The sequence below is a fragment of the Hibiscus syriacus genome, unplaced genomic scaffold (genome assembly GCF_006381635.1).
Source record: "Hibiscus syriacus cultivar Baekdansim isolate YM2019G1 unplaced genomic scaffold, ASM638163v2 tig00116951_pilon, whole genome shotgun sequence".
NCBI classification, from domain to species: domain Eukaryota; kingdom Viridiplantae; phylum Streptophyta; class Magnoliopsida; order Malvales; family Malvaceae; genus Hibiscus; species Hibiscus syriacus.
This window is the reverse complement of record NW_024063482.1, coordinates 4464588-4483630: the sequence shown is the minus strand read 5'-3', so window position 1 is coordinate 4483630 and position 19043 is coordinate 4464588. Positions and strand designations below refer to the sequence as shown.

The following is a 19043-nucleotide window of genomic DNA, read 5'->3' as shown; positions in this document are numbered from 1 at the left end:
TAGTTTGATCACTAATTTTTCAGAATTTAAAAAGTTATCCTTTAATTTATCAAATTGTTACAAAAATGTTCATTGTAACATAATAATACAATTTGATAAATTCAATGATTATTTTATAACAATTTAATAATTCTAATGATTATTTATAACATCACGTAATCATTTTATAACAGTTTGATAAATTTAATGACTTTTGTATAATTTTAAAAAAATTAATAATTTAAAAATTATTATTTTTATAGTAAGAACAAATGGTGCATTAGCTATAAATGAAGTTGATGATGTTAATGTTCGAAATACGCTCTAAATAAACAGAAGTAAACTGCATCTGCTAAGAAGTAGTGGATGCATGATGTGCAAGATCATGTATGACGCCATTTTGATTTAAACGTAGTTAAATGATATATAATATGTTTTACCTTTAATTTTTTTATAATTATATGATTATTTTTTTTTCTTAATTCTCTAAAATTTTATCTTGACTAATTTCGATCAACTCGTATTGTATACTTAATTTTGATAGATGAATTTCATAACAAATTTTGTTTTTATACATAAAACCTCCGATTCGATAACTATTTAAACGATACTGCACAACATTAAGATTCCCACAACAAAAGAGACATCCTCACGTGCCTTACTTGTAGGGGTGTGTAAAAATATCCGATCCGGTTGATCCGAACTGTCGACCCCTATCCGAACTTAAAAAAATGGGTAATTTTTTTAAAAAAAATTACCCGACCTCAGCCCGATATTTCCCAAGTCGGGCCCGAATCACAAAATTTAGTTTTTTCCGGGTACCCAGTTAGTTTTTATTTTTTTTATTATATATATATATATATAAATATAATAATAGATTATTTATATTATAGATTATTATATCTTATATTTCAAACTTTTAAATTTTATGTTCGGATGTTGTAGTATGTAATTCGAAGTTTCAAAATTTTAAATTTATGTATACTTTTTAAATTAATAATTTAAAGGGAAAAAAAGTTACCTGTAACATCCAAATCAAGATACGGACCGAAAAATCACCCATCCAAATATAGATTTGCACACCCCTACTTACTTGAGCTACCTTACAAATCCATCGTCATAAAAGACATTAGAAAATAATAGAGTAGCAGTAAATAAAAGTTAACATTTATTATTTAAAACATAAACTATTAATAAACATTGATGATAATAATAAGTTATACTACCCGAATTTTAAAAATAATTATAAATTATAAATAAATATAAAATTTTAAAAATAAATTATTAAAATAATTAACTACTGGTTGTTTATAAATCATAAAATCGATATGAAGTATAAAATTTAAAATAATTTTTTTTCACGCTAAAATTTAGTAGAACAGGTTAGGTTTGGCAAGGTACATACAGTATACACAATTTAAAGTACTTACAATAAAGTGCGGCCGCCCTCTGCCCGTTGTCCCCCCCCCCCTGCCCTATGAATTATCGTGCAGGCTGTTAGGCATCTTTGTACACGTATCACTGCCACTGGCACCGGCCTTTATATTCGCAGAGATACTCAAATTCCCATTCTCACTAAATCATTTTTGCTCCTCAAAATCGTTGTGTTCCTTTTCCTCGATGCAAAAAGGTTCTCGATTTCCGCCATTCTCTCTGGCAGAGAGAATCTGCATTTTAATGGAATCTTGAAGTAACTTTGTTAATTGATTTGTTCTTTTTGTACTAGATTTGTAGCGACGAGTGAGAAAAGAGAAGAATGTCGAAGGCTGGTGCATTTGATCTGGCTTCCGGTCTCGGTGGCAAGATCGAGAAAACCGAAGTCCTTTCTTCTGTTGAAAAGTATTCTTCTCATTTCTTTAATTATGTGTTTAGAATGTTGCTTTATTATTTTTTATTTTTTCTTTACTTTTATTCTCCCTCCTCCCTATATCCTTCCCTTTTTAGTTTCTGTGATTTTTTTAAATGATTTTAATTGCAGCAAACGTATTCAATGTATTTAATCGAGTCTCGAATTATCATTTCTTTAATTCTTTTAGTTAGAGTTTAGTAGGTGACGGAATGGTATTGATAGATTGAATCTCGATTATTGAAATATAAGATCTATTTAGAATTTGGCCCGCAGGTGTGTTTCTGATGGCTACCGTTCGTAATTAGAATACAAGAGAAATTCACTTAAACTGGATTAATGTGCCTCTTAAATGTTTAATTCCTACTATATGGATTAAGCTTTTTGATTGAGCTTAGTTTCTGTGAAGTGTCTACTTAGCCTTGATTGTTAGCATATTCCCACTTTCCCTCTCCCGTTTTCTCTCAGATGACGCTAGTTTGCACAGATCAAGCTCATTTATTATGTCTAAAATAAGTTTCATTTCCCATCTCTCAACTGGAAGGTTCTTTGATTTTTGTTCCCCTGAAACATTCCGCTAGCTTGCAGTCAAGTCAAGTCCAGTCCAGTCAATTCTGTTTTACTTACAAGTGGCTACAAGGCCATATTTGTAAATTTATACAACTCTATGGAACATGGACCTGCTCATGATTGCTAACTGTTTTTCTTTTTAATTCTTCAGTATTTAGATAACGCTGAAACATCTAGAAAGTGACGGGTTTGGTTGAAAGAAGCAAGATATGGCTTAAAATTGTCGTTTTATATCATTAATTAATTAAATGTAATTGCATCCAACTTCAAATGTACATGACTGCTAGCTGATTCACTCTTTTTTTTTCTTTTATTATGGAGCATTAACTGTGTCCAACTTCAACTGGTCATGACTGCTATCTGATTTACTATTTGTTTCTTTTATCATGGAGCATGCATGGATGATCTGCTGCATGGTGACCGATACCGCAGGGTAGTTAGTAGTTGCTTAAAACTCGTACCATGTTTCCTTGCATCTATGCATGATCGCTTGAAATATTGTCTTTTACTCTTTAGACTCTTGTAAGTGTTTTTGAAATGTCATATTAGATTATGTTAATGATTCAGGTACGAGAAATATCACGTCTTTTATGGAGGTGAAGAGGAAGAGAGAAAGGCCAACTACACTGACATGGTTAGAATGGCTTCTTTTTTCAATCTTACAATCAGTGATCAACCTGCTGCTGGAGTCCTTAGTTTAGCTCATTTTCAACTTTTGCTAATAGTTATGAATTAGGTGCTTGAATATTTTCTTTACTATTTTGGTTGAGTGTATTACATACACTGGCAGATCTAGCTGTCAATTTCATCAAGCTAGATGGTGATCATATACGTTCCATTTTGTCTTAAACTAATGAATTCCTTATTCTCGCTTACAGCTTTACTGGACTGATAAGGTTAAATTAGGACTTGATTGCATTTGCAAACACTCATATGATTTTATGAATTCAGGTTAACAAATACTATGATCTGGTTACCAGCTTTTATGAGTTTGGATGGGGTGAATCTTTCCATTTTGCTGCCAGGTATCCATCCATTCAGTCACTTCTATATTGTATCTGCGAGGAAGATGGTGCAGTTGCCTTTTCATGTCACTGCTGATGATTATCATAAAATTTGTTTCTACAGATGGAAAGGGGAGTCTCTCAAAGAAAGCATAAAGCGCCATGAACATTTTCTTGCTGTACAACTTGGTTTGAAGCCTGGACAGAAGGTTCTCCCACTTCATTAGAGCATGAAGCAATTGCATCCTGAGTTTTCTGTTATATTTGACCTTTGATTTAAGCTTTGACTTTTCTTTTAGGTGTTGGATGTTGGATGTGGAATCGGTGGACCACTTAGAGAAATTGCTCGATTCAGGTACATAGCAGTTTGTTTTCAATGGTCATTTGCTTTATTTCTTCTTCCTTTTCTGTTGTTTATTTGTATCTATTTAACTATTTTTGTAGCGTATATTGCTGATTAGGCTACTTTTCATTGTTATATTTGTTTATGTGTATGTGTATGGATGAGCGTAGAGCTAGAGTCATCTGATCTCAGTTTATTTTATTGAGCCTGTGTTTCTCTGTACATATTTTTTAAAAATTTCTTTTGGTTGATTAAATATGTCCAAATTAGGGGGGAAATGTTGCAGTTATCTTGTACGGAAAACTAAATGGTAAACTAACTTCTGTTGGTGTTTCTTAGGTGTTGTTGAACCATTGCCCTATTCCATTGGATAGTACAGCAGTTTTAGCAATATACTTAGTGAATAAATCATGGCTAGTTATATTCTTATTTAAAAAATATATTGAAGGACTCTAAATCATGTTTTTATTGTGATTGCTGCAGTTCCACATCTGTCACTGGGTTAAACAACAATGAATATCAAATAACAAGAGGGAAGGTGAACATCTCTTCAATCTCGAATAGATAACGTTAATGCATATGCTGCAGATGACATTTTTATCTTGCTTTTTCTTTTATCTTGCTTTTTTCTTTCTTTGTTAAACACTCTTGCTTCTGATTTTAATTTTATTGATCTTTGAATCTATTATTAGCCTCTTTGGGTTGATTAAAATGGGCAATATTTTAAGAATATCTCAAGTTCTCCTTTTAAATACTGATGGATCACAGTTATATAGTTTTTGGCTCTCTACTGTGAAATTTTCTTCATCTTTCTAATTAAAAATGTGATCTTCGACAGGAACTAAACCGAATTGCTGGAGTGGAGAAAACTTGCGACTTTGTGAAGGTTGGTAATTTTCTGCGTCAAGTTGTTTTATTGTTCTTTCACTCAAGTTTACATTATGTCTGTTATTATTCCCTGTTTTAAAATTTTCCACGCTAGCATTTTTATGATGCAGAATATTGATGACTGATTTTCTTATGGTTATTGTCTAATGCAGGCTGACTTTATGAAGATGCCGTTTCCTGACAACACCTTTGATGCAGTTTATGCAATCGAAGCTACCTGCCATGCTCCGGATGCTGTATGTATTTTCCCATCACAATCAAGATCGTTTTAATCTTTTACTGATGAATTATGATTTCGATTGTGTATTGATTTGTTTTTATTGATTTGATTTGATTGTTTTCATGTTACACCACTATATCAGTTTGACTTGGTCTGTTGTGACAGTATGGATGCTACAAGGAAATTTACAGAGTACTAAAGCCGGGTCAGTGTTTCACTGCGTACGAGTGGTGCATGACTGATGCTTTCAATCCAAATAACCCAGAACATCAGAAAATTAAGGTGGGCATCTTAACGGCATGAAAATGCTACCAGTTTGTTGTTCATCCCTGAGTTCAGCTTAAATGAAAGTGTTATTAATATAGGCCGAAATCGAGATTGGTGACGGTCTACCGGATATCAGGATGACTAGACAGTGCCTAGAAGCTCTAAAACAGGCTGGTTTTGAGGTGAATTCTTACTTCTGTCTCCACTCTCCATCCATCCCTTCTAACCTTTCAAGAAGTTAATCGATTTTCGTATCGAATTCTAGGTAATTTGGGAGAAAGATCTTGTTATCGACTCCCCTGTCCCTTGGTACTTGCCTTTAGACAAAAACCACTTCTCATTGAGTAGCTTCCGTCTAACAGCTCTTGGACGCTTTTTCACTAGAAATATGGTAAGAACTACCAGACACTATATACCTTTCCATTCTCATGATACTCATTATGAACGATGGACTCATTTTTAAAGATCACAACATCGTACCAGTAATCGTATCCATCTTGCTTGTAGGTCAAGGCTCTAGAATTTGTGGGACTAGCTCCAAAAGGAAGCCAAAGGGTTCAAGATTTTCTCGAGAAAGCCGCAGAAGGGTTGGTTGAAGGTGGCAGGTGAGTTTACATTATGATCCTGATGACGTCTTCTGCATGGTAAGTTGGAGAATGTTTTGTAGTTTGCTGACACTTTGTCGTTTCAATTTCAGGAAAGAGATATTTACGCCTATGTATTTCTTTTTGGCCCGAAAACCACTTTCGGAGAGCCAGTGATGCAGGGGTGAAAACTGAATTAATCTCATTGAAATTGAACCAAATCTGGCTAGTTGGGCCATTATCTGTAAAAGCTTTAGAGATTTGGTGTTTATTACTTGGTTGATTTCGGTTGTTTGAAAATTAGCCGAATGATTTGAAACATATAAATTATTGTATTTTAAACTTCGTCAGATGTTTTATTTTTGTTGAAACCTTATTGTTCAGCATTTGAATATTTACTGGATGATTACTAGTTATTTGAATTATAAAAAAAATCAATATATATATTTTTAGCTTAATGGTAGAAATAAAATTGACCAAAAGTACATATTTGGTCTAAACAATATGCACCAGGACCGCGATACAGAACAATTAGGAAATCACATGACTGTCCAAGTTCGATCTTTTCTTTTACTTTTCTCGGCGGTTTACTTCGTCGTTCATCGGTTTTTTTTTCTGATTTGAAGAGGCTTGTTTTTGGAATGATAATATAGTGGTCTTGGGTAGACGTATCTTCTCTTGACCATTCACTCAAGGGACCCGTTAGTCCCGTCCGTTTAAGCTGCCCGTTTTGGTTATCGTCACCGCCCACCACCTGTTCGACAAAACTCCGCAGACAACACCTCATCCGCTCATCAAACCGAAGCTCCGTACACTGCCAACCGGAGTTCCAGAATGATTCCGAGAACGCATTGTATCGGATTATAAGAAGAGAGGCTGGTATTGAAGGCATTGGGAGGAAAGCCAAGTCCAAGAAGCAGCGTACCGGGCTTTGGCCTAAGGCTGTTTTGGAGGCTCTCGATGATGCTATAAAGGATAACGCTTGGCACTCTGCCCTTGAGGTCTGGGTCGTTTCAATTTCGCCTTTCAACTGTTTTGGCCTCTCTTTTTGTTTTCAAAATAATGCTTATATAAGAAGGATAACAACGTATTTTAATTTTTTTTCCTGTTTCTTAGATATTTGCACTTCTACTCAAGCAGCATTGGTACGAGCCTAGATGCCAAACATACACAAAACTGATAGTGATGCTGGGTAAATGCAAGCAAGCTCAACAAGCCGGTTTGCTATTCGAAACAATGCTTTCGGAAGGGCTTAGACCCACCATTGATGTCTATACAGCTCTGGTACACGCATACGGCAAGAGTGGCCTCATTGACGACGCTTTTACTGCTGTTGAAGATATGAAATCAGTCTTCTATCTTCAACAGCAAACCCGATGTGTATACTTACTCTATTCTTATCGACTCTTGTGTGAAACTTCGCCGCTTTGATCTCATTGGAAGAATTCTTGCGGAGATGTCTTTTCTGGGAATTGAGTTTACCACTGTTACATATAATACTATTATTGATGGATATGGTAAGGCTGAGTTGTTTGAGGATATGGAGAACGTATTGACGGATATGATTGAAAGTAGTAATTCCCTTCCGGATATTTTCACTTTCAATTCTATTATCGGGGCTTATGGGAAAGGTGGACAGATTGAGAAGATGGAGAAGTGGTATGAAGAGTTTCTGCTTATGGGAATAAGACCTGACATCAACACATTCAACATTCTTATTAAATCTTTCGGGAAAACAGGCATGTACGAGAAGATGGGATCGGTCATGAAGTTCATGGACAAAAGATATTTCTCCCCCACCATTGTTACTTACAATATTGTTATTGAAGTATTAGGAAAGGTCAAAGGCTGGAAAGATTGAGAAGATGGAGGAGTATTTTAAGGAAATGAAGCATAAAGGAATGAAGCCTAATGCTAGTACCTGTTGTTCTCTTGTTAGTGCTTACTCTAAGGTGGGGTCAGTTAAGAAGGTCGATTCTATTTTGAGGCAGGTGGAAAATATAGACGTGGTACTCGATACTCCTTTCTTTAACTGTATCATCAGTGCCTATGGTCAGGCCGGTAACTTAAAAAGGATGGCCGAGTTATTTTTGGCTATGAAAGAGAAAAAATGCATGCCTGATAACATCACTTTTGCAACTATGAGGTTTTTAACCTTGAGGTCGTGACTCGGTGGGCAATTCATAATTGCTGGAGGTCTTCCACGGAAGTTGCTCTCAACCTAGCGTTGGGGGCAGCCTATTACCTTACCTCTCCCTTATCCCATTTAATATGGGAATAGGGTCAGCTATTTATTCAAGCCTAAAATGCTCATGGCTTGATTGAAGCTGCTCAAGATTTAGAAAATAAGTTGATCAATAGAAGCAGAAATTCAGGTATGTATGAACCTTGTGTCAAATACTCTGTTCTGCTGTGAATTTATACTGTCATGTTGAACTCAAAAGATTATTTAACTACAAGCTCTTTTCTTGATGCCTATTGTCTATGATAAAAAGGACACCACTGTTTAAGCAAATGGTGATGATTTACATTCGACTCCATACTTTTGTTTTTGTAAATTTGATCAAGTTTCTCAAATCAAAATGTTCATTGCTACAAATTTTGTATTTTTCAAGATCAAGTTTCTTACATGATAGCTGTTTTCTTGAAAGTTCGGCAGATATGGTAAAGGAGCTGAGAGGGAATGAGGTAATGTGATAGGTAAATAAGAATGTTATTGTTGAAGGTTGGTGGGCCATTCAAACTGGTTTAGCTTTGTTTGTGGAATCAGAATGATGTGGTAAGAGTCGGCTTATTTTAGAGAAGGATTCAGAAGTTGTAGTTAAATGGATTAAGTCTCCTGAAGCTTGTCCTAATGCGTTCTCACAGCTGGTTAAGGAAATTGTCAGTGTTGTAATGGAATTTAGAGTTGCTGTAAGATCAGTTAAAAGGGTTGTAAATTGGGAGGCTGATGCTTTGGCTAAGTCGGGTGTAGGGTAATTGTTTAGGTTTCTTTTGTTTGGGTCACTTTTTGTAGGGTGGGTTGTGAGTAAGATGGTGGGTGGTGTTTTGTAATAATCTGTGTTGTAGGAGGTGTAATCTCTTTATGGAATAAAATTCTTATGCACTCTTTCCCTCCTTCCAATATCCGATGAGGTACTTATGTACAACGACGGATATGAAGGGGGTTTTATGAGGCCTATTTCTTATCATAAAAAAAGGTTGGTGGAGAAGGTAGAGACGGGTGTGAACATGTGATGGGATTTTCGGTGTTGGAGGTATGATCGGATAAACTGATTTTGGTGTTAGTATTAGATTGGAATGCCCAATGACGAAAAGAATTCCTTTTCTTGCAATTAGCTGACCTTTATTCTCATATGTAATGGGATAAGGGGGAGGTAATATAGTACGCTGCCCCAACGCTAGGTTGAGAGCAGCTTCCGTGGGAGACCTCCAAATTATGAAATGCCCTCCGTGAGACTCGATCCCACGACCTCAAGCTTTATATGATTGAAAAGAAAAATGATAATGAAATGGGCATGTATCAGTCATATAAAAATGCTTGGAAGAGTTGAAAAGGTCATGTATAGAATAATAATCGTTGAAGAATGTTGCAGCTGCAGTTGACGGAACAGTGATTAGAGGGAGACAGTTGACGAACTGTTGGCTGCGAAGGAGGCCGGTACGAATTTCTAATGATGTCCTTCCTTCCATTTCGACCTTTGTATTTCATTGCAATGCATTGCATTTGTATGGTTAGGGCCTTGGGAGGAAAAGCTCCTAATTAGGGGAATGTAAATCAGTTTGGCATAGTGTATCTATATATTTTGTGTTGGAATAGAATTAGGTATTGCCATATAGATTTTGGTACTTTGTGTTGAAATTGGGACATCTTTGGTCGACCCTGGAGTTTTGCCGGTATTTAGTCACACAACTATTCACGTTATTTCATTTTGATCATTTAATTATTTATTTTTCAAAATCATATATAAAGTGACATTTTAGTTTTATTTTTGTCATTTATTATTAAAAAAATAACGGTGATATTGACGTGATACCATAAGATAATGTAATGACATCATTGATTTTTTTTAAAATTGTTATGTCAGCAGATCTATTAATTTTAAAAAATAGAGCATTCTATTAAATGAATTAGCAACTAAAACTTGTGAATAATTCCAAAACTTGTCAACCAAATAAGGCAATAAAAGGTTAATTCCAAAGGAAGCAAGAACCATAGGCCGGAAGCCCCAGGTTTTAAGTCTAAAAAATTGAAGGTTAAATCACAGCCCACTGAAATGCAGATGTTATAAGTCAATTAGCCAGCCAGATTCCTCCATGGCCTGCCTTTTCCATATAGTATTTCAGCACTACAAATACCCAAACTCACATCCAAATAGTAATGTGCTAATTCAGCCTAGTTTTGAACACCGTTTGAAGGTTTATTTTCACCAAGAAGAAAAATATTAGTTTTTAAAATGGGGCGTTGGATGAAGGCAGAGGTAATGATTTATATTATACTACCTTTATTTTTTTCTTTCTTGTTAATTTCATAATTTTATTTTCCCAATGTAAAATAAAAATAGTTATTTTTGCCTCTTAGGTGTACCCCCTGGTAGGTGCCATGGCCTTTGTAACAAGCATGTGTATCTTTCAACTTACATGGCAGTGCTAGAGAACTACGAGAAAGGAGAAAAGTACGCAGAACATGGACTTCGCAAATTCCTCGGAACGCGTCCCCCCTGAAATCATGCCTTCCATTAATCATTTCTTCTCTCAAGATGAATGATCATATGCATTTTACCCTCTCCAATTTACATGTATTATAACGACATGAATAAAATATGGATAAGTTATAAATTTCATCGCTCAAACTTTTTCTCATATATGTTTTAGTCATTAAAATTTAAAAAAAAATAATTTATTCATTAAATTTTCGATTTACTCATGTTTTAATCAACCGGGTGTTAGATCATAAATGAAATTCATGTGCCATCTACGTCATTTTATTATTATCTTTATATTCTTCCTCCAAAAATAAAAGTTTTATAACTTCATCCTTATGTCACATCAACGTAGTAATTACTATTATTCGATGTCTTCTGCCACTATTCAAGATATCAACGAACTTAGTTCATTGTCTCCTATCACTCTATCAATTAAGGTTTAATTAAATCAACTTAAAACTCGTAAAACTCAACACTAAAACTAAAACTTATAGAACTTTAAACCGCTTTGATCTATAATATTCGCAATCCGATCAAAATGGTTTCAAGATATACATCTTGTTTCCTCCTCTACCTCTCCACCATTTTAGAAGAACATGATTTATCAAAGAGAAATAAAAAGGATTTCAAAACTAGTGTTTTTCACACACACAAAAAAGACAGTCTTGAGATAATTTCACAATTTTTAAAATAAAAATGACCGAAAAATAAGAGTAAATCGAAATATTTTAAATATTAATGACCAAAATAGAAACGAAAAGAAAGTTGATTGATAAAAATTTAGAATTTATCCATAAACTATTAGAAATTAATTAAAAATAATTAATTAAAAATGCAATATAATACCCCGTCTACTTATTTAACAAAATATCGTTCGTAGCTAAGATCATTTGCTTTTTGAACCCACAATATTTTATCGTCGTTTCATCGAAGAAGAGTCCTGTGCACTACGTTCACAAATTTTCAGAAAAATTCCGATAACGTAACGTCTCGGATCATAAGAAGAGAGGCTGCTGTTGAAGGCATTGGGAGGAAAAGCCAACTCCAAAAAGCGGCGAAATAGCCAACATCTGCTTTCGGAGAATGTTGACCGTCCAGCTCAGTTGGTAGAGCACAAGGCTCTTATTTTTAGGGTCGTGAGATCTAGTCCCACGGAAAGCATTTCATAATTCGGAGGTCTCCCACGGAAGCTATTCTCAACCTGGTGTTGGGGGTAGTCTACTATCTTACATTCCCTTTACCCCATTATATATGAAACCATTATATATGGAAATAAGGGTGAGCTAATTTTGATGCACAAAGGATGAAGTTGCGAACCTTTCCGTTGAGGCCTAAGTCCTTGTGATTCTCGTCGCCAAGTGTTGGACTTACTCTTGGATTAATGTTGATATGTAAGAAGGACCACAACATATTTTTGTATTTGTCTATTCGTGGATGTTAAGCATGATTTTCAGAATCGGATTGGTTCATGTTATCGGTTCACTGGTTTAACCGATCGAATCGGTTCGATCAGTCAGAAGAATCGGACGACGTTATAATTATTTTAAAAATCAAATAAAAATACTAAAAATATTTAATAAAAAAATAATTTTTTATATCACAAGTCATATTCAAAACAAGTCATAACATATATAAGTTAAAAACCATAAAATCAAGTGAAACAAAATGATTCAAATTAACTACAACATAATATTTAAGGTAAAACATATTAAATAATAAATATAATTATATAACTATAATTAAAAAATAAATTTGGGGCTAAAAAAATCATAACAAAATGATATTGTTTGGTTTAATTTTTTTAAAAAAGCAATCTCACATGGCTAAGAAACATAGAATAGCATCTCAACTAACTTCTATAAATAATAGAGGTAATTTGGCATTCAAAATCATGGAGCCTTTTGGTGAGCATTGAGTTAACTATTCTTTCACTTCAATCAAGTTCGAATTTTAGGCTTCAATCGAGCTTCTAAATTTTTTTGAGTTTAAGTTGAACTTGATAATTTTTATCTCGTGAGTTTGAGTAGAGTTGAGCTTACTTTTAAAGTTTTCAAGTTCGAGTCGAGCTCAACAATACTCGAGTTCGACTTGGCTCGTTTAACAAACGACGTCGTTTGGTTTATTTATTAAAAAAAAACAAAATTGGTGGTTTTTTCCGATTTTCAGTAGGTCCGGTTCGAACGGTTCAGCGGTTCCGACCGGTTCACTAATAACGGTTCAATCGGTGTATATTGAATCGGACTAGACAACAATTCCCGGTTAAACCGACCGATCCGATCTAGTTTTCAAAACACTGATATTAAGCAACATTGGTACCAAAGTTGAGGCTTGGTTTTTTATTGTAATGATTAAATTTTTAATAGTTTATTTGTAAAATAAGTGTTTACATCATATTTTTAGGCATAATAATAAAAATATCCTGGTGTTTTTCTAAATGGTTATTTAACATAACATTTTAATTTTTGATCAAAACAAATCTTGTTGGATGGAACTCGTTAATTGATTAATGTTCAACCCATGTTATTAACGTGATATTTTTACATGTGTCAAATTAATGATGTAGCATATATTATGTCATCATTTTGGTAACATGACAAATGTCACGTTGAGAAAATATCACGTCAGCATCATAGACTGAATGTTAGTTAAGTAATAATTTTCATTTACTAGGGTATGTTTTGACAAAAATTAAAAAGTTAGGGGTAAAATACTTTAAAAAAGAATAAAAAATAAAGTGGCAATTTATGTAAACGTTTGAGGTAATTTTATCATTAAATAAGTATCTAACGTTTCATTCCTATTAACTATTATTACTTTGTTCATTAAAACAAATTGTTATCTTTCATCTACAATTCTTCAAACCCAATATTTTTTTACCTAGCTTGTCATTACAAACAAAATCAAAGTGTTCACAATTGATTTTTGGGACATAATATTTTTTATTTTCGTGAAAGAGAGAATGAAGAAGCATAGATCGAACTTGATTTATCATGAATACATGAGTTTTCAAAATCGACATGTTTGAGACTTAGGATTTTTCGATTTGTTATTTTTTTTTGTATTTTTTCTTTTCTTTTTCTTTTTGTTTATTTCCTAAAAAATACAAATGAGAAAAGGGAAAAAATGAACAAAGATCACGTGTCACGTATTTATTGGACAAACTTTTTTTTTAATGGGAAACTTGAAAATGAATATAGAATGAAACGTTAGACTCATACTTTGACCCAAAAAACTTTAAACACCTAAACTCAATTAATTCAAACTTGAAATTAGTTAAATCTTAAAATCTTATTACAAACTGTAATTTAATCCTCGTTCAAAGAATCAATAAAAAGAGAAAGAGAAATAATAGAAAGAGAGTAATATATAAGATGTTGAATAAGGATGATCTTTATAATCGACTCTTGTAGGATCTAATTTGAATTATTCAATTAATAAATCGGATATGAATAATTATATCGGAAAAATAAGAGTGTGAAAGGAATTGGAGAAGTAGAACAAGATGGGAAAAAATAAAGTAAAGCGAAAGTTGCAAAGCAACATGATTAAAAGTTGGTGTAGATTTTGTGAAAGAAAGAAGAGTTGTGGTTGACATTTGACATGTGCCTCTGTAACAAAACCAACAAAGAAACTTCTAATGGAGCCATCAAGCTAAGCAGGCTAACGCCAATCAAACCGAGACGACCCTGATTCGACCAGAGCTACTGCCCAATGAATATCAAAACCCAAAGCGCCATTACAATTCTGAAAGTAGCCAACTTTGTACATTTCAACAAGGGTTTGGGGTTCCGGACACTGTTGCAAGCTATGATCAGAAACAGACCCAGATTGTAAGCAACGCATGGAACACTGAAATAGTGAATATTCAAACTAAAGGATAAATTCTAAGGGACTCGATTAAAGTTTTTAGATAGGGTTGTAAACTAGTCGAGACAAGTTTGAGTATAGTTGAATTCTACTCGAGCTCAAAAACTTTAAAATTGAGATCGGTTTAACTCAAAAGTTTACGAGTTTAAAATTGGCAAGTTCAACTTGAACTTAAAATCAAAAATTGAAGTTCGGTTCGAGCTCGAAAAATCTTAAACTTGAAACATACTCGGACTTAATACGGTTGAATCTCGAGCTCAAACCTAAACTTTAGGTACATGAAAAAATTATATTACATTTTAAGAATACAAGATATAAATGTTAATATTATTAATAATTTAATTTAAAAATTATTTTAATATATTATTTTTTTGAGTTACTCTCGAGCTTTTCGAGTCGAGTATCAAGTGGCTTGCTTTTGGTCATTAAGAATTCCAGTCAATTTCAAGTTCGAATCAAATTAATTCAAATCAAATCTTAACTAAGCTTTGACTAAACTAAACTTAAATAGTTTACGATTTATCTCATCTCATTTACCGTCAATTTTTTTTAACAAATCCTAGATAAATTTTTCTATTAATGAATATTTAACTCCTATTCTTAGATGTCAAGAGGAAAGAAAACAAAAACACCATTAATTCTTTAGTATACCGACATTGGCAATTTGGCAAGGTAATTGATTTTGTCAATCTTTCTAGAATCCACTTGGAAAGTTGGTTCTTCTCCTTATTTGCAAATTATATGCGCATTTTCCATTGGAGTAGTTTCTAAGTTTGTAACCAATATGACGGTGGAACACATTGCCACGCGTCTACACCAAGTATGTATGTGAAATCAACGGAGATTGGTCCACTCATCGAGATGCCAATTAAGCTTCGCAATCAAGACATGCTTGCTCGGTAGCCAGGTTCCTTCGCGGAATTCCTTCCTCTAAATCATTAATTAGTATGACTGAATCATCACGTGAACTTATTAGATATCATGTCAAAAAATTGTGACTTCTCGAAAGATATCATACGTTTGAGATCTTACTTTTGTGTTTTTTTTGGGGCTTCTACTTCAAAGAAATTATGTGGAGGTGTTGTTCGAAGATTAATCTTGTAGAGGAGATTCGAAAAGGATATAACACCCATCATATCGTTTTATCCCTGAAAAACGTTCTTTGTCGACGTCGATCTATAATCAGTTGAAGAGAATAATGATTTCACGACAGATGATATTTCAATTAATCTTGAATTATCTAATATATATAATATATATGATGACCGTTGTTGAAATTAACACAAAAGAACAATAATTTTGGAAAATTACAAGCACTATACGTTTAGCAGGTGAATTAATTTGGATGGCCTAATCAATTAAAACCCACATCCTAATCTAATACATATATAAGGAAGAGGCAGACAGTAATTTTCATGTCGTGGTACAATTGGTCGTTTTAGGTGTAACTTTTTCTAGGCCAATTATAGATATGTGACAATTATGATTGGTTGGGGTGGCACATTCATGTATATGATTGGGTGTGATAACAACTCTGATTTCCATTTTGTTTAATTATTTTTGGAAGGATTTTTGGGTAATAAAAACGTCAGTGTTTTAAGGACCAAACTGAATTATGTATATTTACTCAATCAAATCTGTCTGGATATGGTGTCATGTCTAGATCAGGACATACGCATATTCCCTATGGCTGGTTGCTTTTGCTTGCTGTCCTTTTTTTAACCTTTGTTGGCAACATGTCTACACTACTTTCGACTCCCAATAATGTTTGGTCCTTTTCCCCTCTTTTTTGGAAATCACATACAATGTAGGAGACTCGTCGTCCTCCTACACCACCGCCCATCATCATGCTTATGCTTGTGTCGTGACCCCTGGTTAAGATGTGTACAACAGTTCAAGTAAATTTTGATTCGATACGATTTAATTTTAGAAGAGTCTTCTCCATCTCAAAATTGACCTAAAATTTGGGGTCAAAATTCATCCTCTACATTACTCGACCAGACATCAATTTTCTAAATCATAAATTCATTAAATTAAAAGTAAATTTTTTTATTAAAAATAACCTGAAAAAAAGTTAGATAAAAGAAACAAAGCCCAAAAAATAAAGAACAAATGAGAGGAAAAAAAACTTATCTTTTTTGCTTTCGGTGATTTGGAGTTGTTTTTTTTTATGATCTGCACAGTGAATAGACTTCGATTAATGAGAAAATTTATATATATTTATTTTGGTATGATTTGACAGTGAATGAAAGAAAACATAAATGAATTAGATGAATGATTTTGGACTAGATTTGTAGACATTAGAGTATTTTTCAGTGAAACAGACTCTAGATTCAAAATTAGGAGTCTTGAAAAGAGTTGTTAAATTTTTTTGAAGTTTCAGTCGCAACCAACGATGACGATCGGTGTGACATCCAGTAGAAATTGATGTAAATATCAGTGATTATTTTAGGATTTTAGGAATTTAGAAGAGAGATAGAGGAAAGAATTTGAAGGAGAGGGCGAAAATGAGGAAAAGCTAAAGAATTAAAAGTAACAAAAATATCTTTTATAAGTGAAGTATTATGGGTTGAATAGAGTTGAATATTTTTTTACTTTAAATTCGAATTCGACCCAAACTTATTTATCATTATTTCAAAATTTGACTCGACCTATCCGGTCCCAAATTCGGTTTTTAGAAAGAAAAAAAATAAATCTATAAAATTAGATTCAATCGAATTAAAATCTATTAGATTAGTGTCTAATACATATTCTTAATCACATCTAAAACGTCAGTCCGTACTCCCTAACTTCAGTATTTAACCTGGTAAAAGAACTCTTAAAAAGATCCCAAAATCTAGTTAGATTTATTAGTTGATCCATAAAGTTGGTGAAATGTCATGTTAGGCAATAGGCATTGATAGACGCGACAGAACATTTTATATGATCACCTTCACCTGGCTGCAGCTACGTATCACTGTTTGTTTGTGGAAACAGCTATTTTTAACTTACAACTAAACTCCTTGCAGGTTCTAAGTCCCCGCTTGGATAATACAAACACTATTCAGATTGCCATGTGACTCCATTATATCTAACAAAACCTTTCATCCTCCATCATTAAATATTTATGTTATTATAATAATTACGTTTGTCTTAGTGCCATTGGACTACCCTGATTATACAATATGGTTTTTATTCCTTTTTTTAAAATAAAAATGGATGTCATTAAATGTTTCTCGTTGAAACGTGAGGATAGTTTTGTTGGGAGATCGTTAAACTGAAAATTTGATGGTTTTTACTCGTTAGCTATACAGGGCTCATTTGGAACGTAATATGTGAATTTATTAAATGGTCTTAGTGGTTGAAGATTTGTTGTTTCTCCTTGAAGTCCTAAATTCGAGTATTTATGTAGGTGTGTATTATTGATAACTAAGGAAAATTATGAACATATATTATCTTAAAATTATCTCAAAATATTAAAAAATGTAATATGTACATTAACTTTTTCCTTTAGTGGCTAATTTATACACTTTGACGATTAAGAGAAAATGAGCGGTTAATGTAATATTACTCTGGTTATGCATACTCTTCTTATAATTTTGTTATATTTTCCTTCTATCCAACAAAATTACTTGCTATAATTAATTTAAAATTATTTTTAATTATATATTTAATTTCAATGTTGAAAAATAAATGAAATATAGAAAATAAGTTGATATATGTAAACGATTTATTTCAAAATTAGGTATTTAAAATATATTATTTTTTATTTAAGGACTTTAAATATTTTTTATCAAAGTAAATACATAAAATTATCATTTTGTTCACCTACATACCTAAAATATATTGGCAAAATAGCCGAAATAATGCATACGGGGAGGTTTAATTCCCCAAATAATGCACTTTGATTATTATTTCTCCAAATGAAGTGATATCTACAGTAGAACACTGAAATCTCAGCGTCTTCAAGCTTAATTTTCCCATGCAGAATTCCATTTGATTTCTAGGCGTCTTCAGGCTTAATGGAAACGAGAAAATCATCTGATATCTCGGCGTCTTCAGCTATGCATGGTAACTCTTCTGCTGATGCTGCATGTGGCGGGCCGGGACCTGAGTTGCTGTTGCATGGGAGAAAACCGAAGGATTTCTCGGCGTCTTCAGCTTGCATGGATTCTCTGCTGCATTCTTCTGCTGCTGCATGTTGAACCTGATATTTTAGCATCTTTGTAAGAATCGGTTGTTAAAGGAGTCTCTTGATCTTTTACCCAAATTGAAGGTTGAAGGCAACAAATTGGATATCGTTATTTACAATTTCATAATCTATGCTATGCGTAATTTGGGCCATTGATATTGTCACCTATAATATCTGCAAATTACACATAAAATTACACATAGCATGGATTAAGCGATTGTAAACAATGTAATGATTCTTTGGGAGCTTGGAAGATAGTGATTGTTTGCCTTATAGCATCTCTTATAATTAACCAGAGGTCGCTGAAGGAGGCTCTCAATCTCTTCTCCAAATTGAAGGGTAAGGGCAACAGAACCGGATATCGTTATTTACAATTTCTTGATCCATGCTATGTGTAATTTGCATCTATTACCCTCATTACTCATAGCATGGATTAAGCAATTGTAAATAATGTGACTGTTGTTTGTCCAATATCATCTCTCATAATGTAATGATCCAAGGGGTTTTTCCGGAACAGCTCTACTTCAAAGGCTTCCCAACTTCTTGTGGAGATGGTCGATAAAGACTTTTCTGCAAATTTTTGCAACATCGCCTTATA

General features: G+C 33.4%; 1 protein-coding gene, 1 long non-coding RNA gene and 2 pseudogenes across 2 annotated transcripts; all 4 read left to right on the top strand.

The window, feature by feature from the left end:
* The first annotated feature begins 1514 nt into the window (after positions 1-1514).
* LOC120188812 (cycloartenol-C-24-methyltransferase) lies at positions 1515-6046 on the top strand. The gene is made up of 14 exons (XM_039192206.1): positions 1515-1609; positions 1706-1818; positions 2963-3029; positions 3347-3420; positions 3524-3608; positions 3699-3754; positions 4226-4280; positions 4581-4628; positions 4783-4866; positions 5016-5132; positions 5216-5299; positions 5383-5508; positions 5625-5722; positions 5815-6046. Exons 2-14 carry the CDS (start codon positions 1736-1738, stop codon positions 5876-5878), a joined length of 1041 nt encoding a protein of 346 aa, XP_039048137.1. The 5' UTR covers positions 1515-1609; positions 1706-1735; the 3' UTR covers positions 5879-6046.
* A 159-nt stretch (positions 6047-6205) lies between these two features.
* Positions 6206-7870, top strand: LOC120189032 (annotated as a pseudogene).
* Positions 7871-8009: 139 nt separating this feature from the next.
* Positions 8010-9011, top strand: LOC120188651. The gene is made up of 3 exons (XR_005522430.1): positions 8010-8076; positions 8361-8430; positions 8902-9011. It is a non-coding gene; the product is annotated as an uncharacterized LOC120188651 (long non-coding RNA).
* Positions 9012-10071: 1060 nt separating this feature from the next.
* On the top strand, positions 10072-10469 carry LOC120188884 (annotated as a pseudogene).
* Positions 10470-19043: the final 8574 nt, after the last annotated feature.

Excerpts from the sequence above, each read along its gene's own strand:
- LOC120188812 (XM_039192206.1), top strand. The coding sequence starts at position 1,736 with ATGTCGAAGGCTGGTGCATTTGATCTGGCTTCCGGTCTCGGTGGCAAG. Across the intron at positions 4,629-4,782 it reads AAACTTGCGACTTTGTGAAG|GCTGACTTTATGAAGATGCC; the intron begins GTTGGTAATTTT and ends TGTCTAATGCAG. Across the intron at positions 5,509-5,624 it reads GCTTTTTCACTAGAAATATG|GTCAAGGCTCTAGAATTTGT; the intron begins GTAAGAACTACC and ends TCTTGCTTGTAG.